General features: G+C 48.3%; 1 protein-coding gene across 1 annotated transcript in view; it reads left to right on the top strand.

Moving 5' to 3' along the window:
- Positions 1-11,037, top strand: part of CAMKK1 (calcium/calmodulin dependent protein kinase kinase 1) — a 213,547-nt gene that overhangs the window by 190,375 nt on the left and 12,135 nt on the right. Inside the window, exons 15-16 of the mRNA XM_006029150.3 lie at positions 1-96; positions 7,710-7,813. The exon at positions 1-96 is cut by the window's left edge and continues 19 nt beyond it. Of these exons, the coding sequence (XP_006029212.2) occupies positions 1-96; positions 7,710-7,813 (200 nt within the window). The remainder of the gene's footprint in view (positions 97-7,709; positions 7,814-11,037) is intronic.

The raw sequence follows: 11,037 nt of genomic DNA, 5'->3' as shown, positions 1-11,037 counted from the left end.
CCACTGCCTCTGGAAAAAAATCACTGCACTGTGGTGGAGGTGACTGAGGAGGAGGTGAAGAACTCTGTCAAGACAATCCCAAGCTTGCCCACTGTGGTAAGTACAAACTGGAGCTTTCCTGGTGTGCATGCGTCTGCCTTTGAATGCTCAACAGGGATGGGAAGTTTTCAGCGCGTTGTATAAGTGTTTTGGCCGTGTAATTAAGCTGGAGTTGTTTATCCCTTTGAGCTGGGCATTTAGCTCAAATGTATTACTAATGTCACAGCTCTGTAATCCATGCACATGTGAGCAGCCCCATTGAAGTCCAAGGGACTACTCAAATAAGAGCTGCAGGGTCATGCTCCAAGGTGACCATGGAAATTTTACAAAAGCAAATTGCCGGAGACTTAAGTAGCCCCAGTCCCAACAAGGTTACTCCCACTAGAAAGTACGAAGTAAGGGAGAGAAACAGGTTCTTGTCCATGTTTCTTGGGCAACTGCGCATGCATATAGACAAGGCAAGAAGCTGAGTAGGGGATCAGAAAATCCAGCAGACGAAGCTCAGAAAGTTGTTGAGTGTATGTGGCATAATCCAAAGCCTCAAAATGCATCATGTCAGTGGGAGTCTTTCCATTGAGTTCAGTGAGTTTTGCATTAGCCTGTGTGTGCCAGTGCCAATTGTGGGAGTTGCCAATAGTGACAAAAAGTAGTGGGTTTTTGGGGAATTTGTATATACTTTCAGGTCCAGATGTTGCAAAACTGAGCTCTAGACATGAGGCTGTAGTGTCTGTTGAATAGTATCCACCAGAAGCAGCCTGGCTGGCTGAGCTAGAGAGCATAATTTTACAGCTTTGAGTATGCCATTGTGATACTGGCTGAGAAATTTTGATAACTATTGAAATATCACCTGTCATCTCAGTGAAGGGCTTGCCAGAGAATCAGGAAGAAAGGGAATAAAATGACGCAATGCCAGATTGGTTGCCAACGGTCCCAGTACCATTTACTTTTCCTAACACTTCTTTATGCCACTGTATACCACAGACTGTTAATACAGTGTTTTGTTAGTGTGCCCTTAAGATCTTGGCTGACTAGAATGACACTGTGATTTTTTTTTCCATTTGTTTAAGATAAGCTTTTCCCTCCGGCTTTTCTTCAGGGCTTATCTTCACTGCAGTGTCAGTTCAAGGTGTGGTTTCAGTTTTGTCACTATCTAGATTCCCATCTACATGCCAAACTCTTTAGCTTGAGTTAAGCAGTGCTTTAAGCTCAAGCCAGCTAGCTCATCGGGGTGGGGGGTATGGTTTGAAGATCAAATACTGCTGATACTAGTTCCAGCAGTGCAACGGGGAAGCAGCTGCTCCAGTCTGAACAGCCTCTCAGCAGCTAATCCACTGGCTCTGTGCAATTCACATGGGCTCCCTATTAGAATTTATTAATAATTATTAATATTATTATTAATTAGAATGCTCGTTCACTTTCTAATTAGAACAGAGTCTGCTCCAGATTCTAATTAGAGCGCTCCAGCGTTGCCTAACGGTCACATGTATTAAGCCCCCTTGCCCCCACGTTTCAAAACAGCCATGAGGGCAATTTAACTAAACCTCGCTGAATGAGCTTTAAAACGCCCACATGGCCATTTTGAAATGCAGAAGGGCTTAATACACATTACAGAAAGCTGTTTAATTAGAACGGCTGTATGGGAACTGCTCTAATTAAAACAGGCTCTCTTCCCCCCCCCCTTCTAAGCATGTATATAGGCAGCCCATGGTGTTTGGCACTGTGCGTTTTAAATCCCCACAGAGTAGAAGAGGACAAAATCTGAACTTGGACCTGGAGCTAAATGTTGTGGTTAATTCCTATTTTGGCGGGGAATTCAACAAAGACTGCAAATTCAGGAGGTGGTGTATTGTTCAGGGGGTGTCTTATGCTGCCCAAGTAAATCTATTAAGTGGGGTGGCACCGATAGAGATTTTTGGGGCTGATACTGATAGCTGATTTTTAAGGAGGCATTTCAGCTGATACCGATCCGATTTCTGATACAGCATGGAGAACTGCATGCAGCTGGTAAGTCTGTTGTGGAAGGGGAGGGAAGAGGTGTAGGGGGGCAGATCAAGGCCTGTGTGGTGAGGGAGAGAGTAGGGCTGGGGCAGGTGCTGCCATGCTGCGGCGGGACATGGGACAGAGCCACGGCTCATTCGGGGGGGGAGGGAAGCTCCTGCTGCTGCACGCACCCTGGAAGGGCGCAGGAGGGGGGAGGGCATGTGCCCTGCAGATCTGCATGGGGCAGACTGGGGCTGGGGCCAGGGCTGGGCTAGGCTGTGCTGGGGTCGGGTGGTGACAGCAGTGCTGGGAGCGGGGCTATGGGGAGGGAGCAGCCACCCCAAAATTCACCATAGCCCCTCCAACCCCGCTCCTAACGCTGCTGCTGTCTGCCCCGAGTGTAGCCCGGCCCAGCCCCCACCGAGAAAAGCCTGGCGCAGCCCCAGCCCCATGCAGATCCAAGTCTCTGTCTCATGCCCACCCTGCCCTGGTTGGGCAGCGCCTGCTCCAGCCCCAGCCCCACTCCCTCCCTCACCACAGGAGCCCATGCCCCTTCCCTCCCCTCTCCCCTTCCACCACAACAGACTTACCAGCTGCACACAGCTCTCCACGCTGCCAGGCTGTGCTCACTGCCTACATGCTCTGCTGCGGCTGCACGCATGCACGGGCATTTATCAGCTAAATTATCGGCCACATCAGGCTGATTTCCAATGCAGCCAATTTTCTTTATATTGGTGCTGATCCAATATTGGACTGATTGTCTCAGTGCACCTGTAATATTAAGTTCAACTTAGCTAGTTGGGATAATTGTACTTCTTCTTTGGCAATCTCTTGCAGTCAAGGATGATTGTCTTCCATGATTGTCTTATCTGTGGGTCTGAAGATGGCTGCTGAGGCCAATGCTGGATGGGCAGACACTATTGCAACTTGGGCACATGTTTCCATGTGGGGTGGGTGGCTCCAGTTTCTTGATTCAGTCCGTGACAGTACAGTGAACATGTGGCAGGATGGCTTCAGCTTGATCTAGCTGCCTGCAGAAAACTGGGTCCCTGCAGGGCTTATACAGCCACGGTGTGTTCACTGCATCATTAGCTAAGTTAGCTGGATAAAAGCTACTTCAGGGTGTCTACCTATGCTCTCCTCTCATCTTAATTTGTAGTGTGGGCATAGCCACTGTGGGACATTTATAGCCATGTCATCAATCCTAGTTCGATCAAGGTGTCTCTTCACTTGTTGGAAATGAAATGTAAGGATGACAAATAGCTCATAGAGCTGTATTATGCCCTTTTGCTTCCGAAATATACTTGCTCCGTTAACTTGTAAAAACATTATTTTCATGCATAATTTAAGATCTCCAGACATAAACAGCTTCTGGCAACCTGGTTATTGAGTATGATTCTAAATAATGCACTGGGGGGAATGATTGCATTTTACATTCACTGCTTGTACAAAATGTTGGGTGTTTTTACCAAAGAAATATCCTCAAAATGTCCTGTTTAATTAATCCAGATTCTTCAAAAGAGCACAGAGTTTAAATGCAGTATGCACTGGAAGGATTAATATAACTTAATTGGAACCCTGGGATATGGTCCCAAGCCTGGAGCCAGATCCAGGCACAGCATCAAGCCAGAGGTGCAGGGTATTTGCCGGTGATGTACATCAGAGCTGATCACTGCCTTCCAGCTTTCTGGGCTGCCACAGTCAGAACTTTAAGGCAAACTACAGGCATTCCCATCCAGTTTGCCTTAGGCAAGTCCTAAGAAACCGGTTAACTCCACATGCTGACACCTGAGAAACTGGAGTTACTTATATCCAGTGGCTGACATTGAGTCCATAGAGCTCTAATTTTCAAAGACTTTGAGCTTGATAGAAACTTGGACTGCATGCCCATGCAGCAAGAGGGAGTAAGACCTGCATTTGTATGCTGACACAGGCCATCCACACCTTGAAGTCAGGCATACATGAATAAACAGGGATCGGTGCCTGTATACTCCCTCCCCAGATCAGAGGAGCAGAGAGAGTGTGGCAGTGGGTAGAGCATTGGCTCCACACTTACATACCTTGACTAGTGCAGGAGTTGGGAATCTATTCAGCCTCCACAAGAGAAGACCGAGAGGGGATCTGGTGGCTGTCTATAAACTCACCAGCGGGACCAGCGGAAAATAGGTGAGGCTCTGTTCTCCCAGGCACTACCTGCGATAACGAGGAATAACAGCCACAAAATGATTGAGAGCAGGTTCAGACTTGACATCGGGAGACATTACTTTACGGTTAGGGCTGCCAGGCTCTGGAATGGGCTCCCAGGGGAGGTGGTGCTCTCCCCTACCTTGGGGGTCTTCAAGAGGAGGTTGGATAGATATCTGGCTGGGATATTGTGATAGCAGCACTCGTTCCTGCCCAGGGCAAGGGGTCAGACTTGATGATCTGTTCAGGTCCCTTCCGACCCTAGAAACTACTAAACTATGAAATTATAATTTACTATGACTACATGTCAATAAGATATCACTTCCTTCCTGGAGCAAGTGGAAATGTGAATGAGTAACAATTCCTTGCCCACGCTGCAGCAGCTGGGGCAGTGCAGCTCCTTCTCTGACTTTACTTAGGACTGGCAAATTGCCCCACCACCCTGCACCATTGCTGCCTCCCAGGGAAGGCAGGGGGAGCTTGCCCCACCGTCCCCTCGGCCAGCATCCTGTGCCACCACCGCCTCCAAGGAGCAGGGCCAAGGGGGAGGCTGCTCCGTCCCCTCCATTCCCACTGTCATGATGGCGCTCCACGGAGCACTCTGGTTGTTTCAGTAAGCATTGTGATTGCCTGCCGAGAGAACCAATCGGAGTGCTCCAAGAGCATTACAGACAGACAGACGAGCTAAACCCTTTGTGTGTGTGTGTGTGTGTGTGTGTGTGTGTGTGTAACTAGTGATAAAACTGGGGACTTGACAATGGTTTTATCACTAGCCTTGTGGAATAGATAAGAGAAGAATGCCCTTCTCATTCTACAGAAGGGGGGAGAAGGAAACGGAGAGACCACTTTGTATAAATCAACATGACTCGACAGGATTCAGTGAAGCTAAACTAATTAAAACCAGTTGTAGATATTCCCTAGCAGGTTAAAAGGTCACAGAGGGAGTTGGTGTCAGAGCTGGAAATAGAACTGGCTTCTGGTCCTGGGATCTGGCAAGTAGAGTAGTTGTGGCCCGTCCCATAAGTCTCAAATTGCTAAAGATATTCACTAAACTTTGTTTCTAATAATGCTTTGCACGCAGAGGTTTAAACTGGCTAGCCAGAAAGTCAATGCTTATGTTGAATAGAAACCAAAGGGCTGTTATGCAGATCCCTCTAGTTCAGGGCTGTCCAACTTCCAAGGCCCATGGGTCACACACTCTGGGGCCTGCACCAGCAGGAGCTGCATGCTACACAGGCCACACCAGGCAAAGCTTGGCTCACGGGGCTTCTCAGACGCTCCACCCACTGCACCATGTGCCCATGTGGACAACCCCCCTCCACTGCTGCACTAGAAGTCCTGCCACTGCTGCACTGCATGCCCCTCACCTGCTCCACCGCAGGCACAGGCACCCTCCTCCCCACCCCACCCTGCCACTGCTGCTTTGCACGGGCATGATTCCTCTTTGCATCCCTGACTTTCCGCCTCCCCCACATGCAGCCCCAGACTCCTAGGTGACTGTGGCGTTGATGCCTACACAGTCAGATGGATTGCAAATTAGCTGAAGAGTTGTACTCAGAGGGTAGTGGTGGATGGGTCTTTTTCAACCTGGAGGGAAGTGGGCAGCGGAGTCCCCCAGGGCTCGATCCTTGGGCCCGCACTGTTCAATTTCTTTATTAGTGACTTGGATGACGGGGAAAAAGCAGCCTGTTTAAATTTGCTGATGATACCAAGATTTGGGGTGAGGTGGGCATGCTAGTAGGGAAGGACAGATTACAGCAGGACCTGGACAGGTTACAGGGGTGGGCTAACGAAAGCAGGATGGGTTTCAATACCCACAAGTGCAGGGTGCTGCACTTGGGCAGTAGGAACCAGCAGCACACTTACAAACTGGGAAACTACCTTCTCAAGAGCACGGTGGCAGAAAGAGATCTTGGAGGCATTATTGGCTCCAAGATGAACATGGGCCGACAATGCGAGGTCACAGTCAGTAGGGCTAAGACGGCCTTGTCCTTGTCGTGCATCCACAGATACATCTCAAGCAGGGCCAAGGAGGTGATCCTCCCCCTGTATGCGACACTGGTCAGGCTGCAGTTGGAGTACTGCATCCAGGTCTGGGCGCCGCATTTCAGGAGGGATGTGGACAGCATGGAGAGTGTCCAGAGGAGGGCCACCTGCATGATCAGGGGGCAGCAGGGCAGACCCTACGAAGAGAGGCTATGGGACCTGAACCTGTTCAGCCTTCACAAGAGAAGGCTGAAGGGGGACCTGGTGGCCATCTATAAACTCGCTAGGGGGGGAACCAGCAGGGTTTGGGAGAGACCCTGTTCCCCCTAGCGGCCCCTGGGGTAACAAGGAATAATGGCCACAAATTGTTAGAGAGTAGGTTTAGACTAGATTTCCAAAGGCACTATTTCACAGTCAGGGCAGCTAGGATCTGGAACCAACTTCCAAGGGAAGCGGTGATGGCTCCTACCCTGGGGGTCCTTAAGAGGAGACTTGATGTCTGCCTGGCTGGGGTCATTTGAGCCTGGTTTTCTCTCCTGCCCAGGGCAGGGGGTCGGAGTTGATGATCTACAAGGTCCCTTCCGACCCTACTTCTATGAATCTATGAATCCTTCAGCTCCCTGTGCAGCAAGCTGCACTGCGCCAGCCCCTGGGGCAGAGGCAGGAAGCAGCAGCTGGAGGAGGGAGGGGGAGCCCAGAGACTCCAGCTGGAGCAGGGGGTGGCACAGCAGCCAGGGAGGAGCCCAGGGGCTTCAACTTAACCCCTTGTGGGCCACATGTTTCCTGCCAGCCGCCAACTGGACAGCCCTGCTCTAGGTCAGGAGTTGGCAACGTTTTTGGGCAGTGACGAAAACACCCACAACCTCAATTTGTAAGATGTTGGCATGCCAGGGGCAGATCGCAGGGGAGCAGTGAGGGGCCTGATCCTTGTTGTGGCAGCACAGCCACAGCTCCTTCCCCACCACCTGCCCCAAGGTATGCGTATACCTGCTGCCAGCAACAAGCCAGGCTGGGGCTTCATGGACCTTGGTGCATCTGCTCGCAGCTTCTCAGCTGCCTGCCACAGCTGGCCTGGCCTCTAGGCAGGGTCCTACTGCCTGCCACAGAGCCTGGGTTGCACACAACAGGCAGCGGAGAGGCTGCAAGCAGCTGCACCGGCGCCTGCGGAGCCCTGGCCTCACTTGTTAGCAGTGGCAGGTGCATGCGTGCCTTGAGGTGAATGTCAGGGAAGCAGCTGGGGCTGCCCTGCCAGAGCAAGAATCAGGCCTCTTGTGGCTGTCTTGCCATCTGCCCAAAAGCACATATGCCAAGCAAAATGCCTTTGCGTGCCACACTCTAGCGTGCATGCCGGGAGTTGCCTACCCCTGCTCTATGCCATGTCTTAACTGGATTATTGCAAGAAGTTATTTGGATGATTAAAGAAGCCATTGTTACTTCTAATACAGTACTTACAGCACCAGTATGAAGACAGTGATAGCTCAGTGCCATGATCTTTGCTAATGTGTTTTTCTTTTTCAAAGATTTTAGTGAAGGCCATGTTAAGGAAACGCTCGTTTGGAAACCCATTTGAGCTTCAGAGCAGAAGGGAGGAGAGGTCCATGTCTGCTCCAGGAAACCTATTAATGTAAGTATATAACTGCCTCCTAGTGCTTAGTCTGAGTTTGATATGACTGTTCCACTGAGAGAGGAATCAGAGAGAAAGTTTCCCACACAATTTTCATAGAACAAAAGCACCAAACTGAAATGTAAACCTATCAGTCGAGTTCCACAGATGTCGTTGAAGAGCAATGAAACGCCTGCAGAAAAACAGCAAATTTTAAATTTTCTGGATGTGTCTACTCCCATATTTAGGGCCAGCTCCTAAAACGTGTCATCTCAAGCTCTAGGGTTGATCTCAAGCTCACCATTTTAGCCAATTAACTTGTCATATACTGTATGTATTTTAAAGAATAATCAGTTATCAGGCTATTAAAGGATCCACCACTGAAATACAGTAACACAGTTTGTAATTTAATTCTTTATACTATGTAAGTAGCCTCTGCTCCACTTTCTATGTACAAAAAAGTAGGAGGTCTGGAGAAGATGTCAAATGAGTCACTCTAACATTAAAAAAACATTAAAAAAAATAGAAGTGTGCTAATATTTCAGTGTGACCCTGGATCTCAGTGAAATAAAACAAACTAACGTACAAAAATAATGCACACATCCTGAACTTGTGAACTTTGAGGGACACCTTTGACATTACAGTCTGGCATGTTGGGAACCACACAGCACTGTATATAGCATACAAACATCCTGACCAAAACATCAAATCCTTTTGTCCTAAAACTCCACTCAGCTGATTCCCAAGGGTGGTGATCATTTTTATATGTTAATTGGAAAAAGAATTGGAAGAATCCTTTTTAGGAGTTTTAAGAATGCTCAAATCCCACTGAAGTCCGTGGGAATTGCAGGTGCTCAGCATATCTGAGAATTTGGCCTTAGTGAATACAAAAATGTACCAGGCTCTCTGGTTTCTAATGCCAGTCTCCTACAGTTCACTGATTTTTCAAAATCTACAAGCTGACATTTTCAATCTAGGCTGGCAAATGAGATGTCATCCAAAGACTTCTCTAGAAGACAGAATTCTTAGCCCACAAGTATGTCCAGGGGGACATGTCTCAAGAGCATTTCAATTGTAGTCACTTTACCAGCTTAGCAAGAGGAGCTCATCGTCACCTGACGTCTCTCTCAGACCATCACCTTCCATTCCTTTCACCCATCACTAATTTGACATATGCCATTGCAACTGTCACCCGTATTTTTGCAATAGTTCCTTTCCAGTGACAGTCCTTGCTCTAGGATATTGGAATTTCTACCAAACCTAAATTAAAATGCCAACTACCATTCACAAAGTCCAGCATATTTCAATTAGGTGAAGCCCATTATTTCTTCAAGTCCTGCCCTAAATGGCATATCAGAATTTGCTCTTGTCTTCATCAGTGTAAAATAAGTTTCACTGAAACTGCCAACATAGATCAAACCATTGGTCCATCTAATTTATCTGTGGACATGATAAGGCACCAAGTGTGTAAGATGAAGGTGGAAGAAACCCCTGAAGAGTCAGTCATGAAGTGACCTGCCAGCAGGCAAGTTTCTTTTTGCCTTCTATCGCTTAGTGGCTGGCCTCTGCCCTGAAGCATGAGTTTATATTTCTTCCACCAATAAATGTTTATTCTATCTAATATGACTCTGAAAGTTTGAAATAGTTGTATTGCAGATGTGGAATCTTTTTTTAAAATTTTACTAAGCTTCAGTGACAGACTGTATACCTGTCTCATGTCTTCTTTTATTTGTCTCCTCTCTAAACTTACCAGTACCTGTCTTTTCAGTCTCTTCTCATATGGAAGCCTTTAATGATTTTCATCCCCTGTGTCTGAATTTCATCTCTTTAATAGTCTCTTGTGTCAGATTTTGTCAACCAGTTCTCCTTTATCCACAACTACTTTGGTTTGCTTACTACACTTGATTTACAGTAATGCACTGATGGAGTTGAAGCCAGTCTGGGGATGGTTTATGCCCTGAAATTTAAAAGTTTATATCTCTTATATTGGGGTGAAATGTTTATCCTAACTAACAAAACCTTTGTCTATGCAAACACTATTCGCTGCACTTAATTTTTGGCTGTCAGCTAATGTAGCATCATGTACCTTAAGGAGACGATCCTCCAGGCTCAGAGTGTGACAGTCCCGGAGAGAAAGAAGTGGGGTAAGAGTACTCTGAAACCCCCATGGCTCAGCAAAGGCATTCAAGAATGCCTGAAGGCCAAAAGGGAGGCGTACACGCTCTGGAAGAAAGGGGCTATCACCAAGGAGGAATACTCCTCCTTGGCCCGCGAGTGTAGGAAGGCCAAGGCAGGGGTGGAGCTCAGGCTAGCCACCAGGATTAAGGACAACAAAAAGTCCTTCTTCAAATACATTGGGAGTAAGAAGCGGGCACCGGGTAATGTAGGGCCCCTGTTAGACTCAAATGGTAATCTTGTGGCTATGCCAAACAAGAAAGCCAAAATCTTTAACAAGTTCTTTGCCTCTATTTTCTTGGACAGGGAACAGGACAGCTCTCCCACCACAGGTAGGGGCAATCTTGAGGATAGCACTGCCAGGCCTCGGGTCTGTGCAGAAGTAGTTAGGGATCTTCTGGAAGGGCTGAATGCTTTTAAATCTGCGGGCCCTGATGCCCTCCTTCCACGGGTGTTGAGGGAGCCGGCGGGGGTCGTTGCTGTGCCTTTGGCCCGGCTGTATGAGCGATCGTGGTCCATGGACCAGGTGCCCGGAGATTGGAAACTAGCTAATGTGGTCCCCATCTATAAGAAAGGGAGAAAGGAAGACCCAGGAAACTATAGGCCCAAAAGCCTCACATCAATCTTGGGGAAAATCCTTGAAAAAATTATCAAGGAGCACATCTGTGAGGGGCCGGCAGGGGAGATCACGCCCAGGGGAAATCAACATGGGTTCATCAAAGGCAGGTCCTGCCAGACCAACCTGATGGCCTTTTATGACCAGATAACTAAATTTCTGGATGATGGTGTCACTGTGGACGTAGTCTTTCTGGACTTCAAGAAGGCCTTTGACACTGTCTCTCACCTCATTCTCATTAATAAACTGAGCAACTGTGGCATTGATGCCTACACGGTTGGATGGGTCAGAAATTGGCTGATGGGGGCGCACCCAGAGAGTAGTGGTGGATGGGTTGTACTCGATCTGGTGGGATGTGAATAGTGGGGTCCCCCAGGGCTCGGTCCTGGGGCCTACGCTGTTCAGCATCTTCATCAGCGACTTGGACGAGGGGGTGGAAAACACATCATCCACG

This window comes from Alligator sinensis, unplaced genomic scaffold (genome assembly GCF_000455745.1).
Source record: "Alligator sinensis unplaced genomic scaffold, ASM45574v1 scaffold419_1, whole genome shotgun sequence".
Taxonomy (NCBI): Eukaryota; Metazoa; Chordata; order Crocodylia; family Alligatoridae; genus Alligator; species Alligator sinensis.
This window is presented reverse-complemented; position numbering and strand designations above follow the sequence as displayed.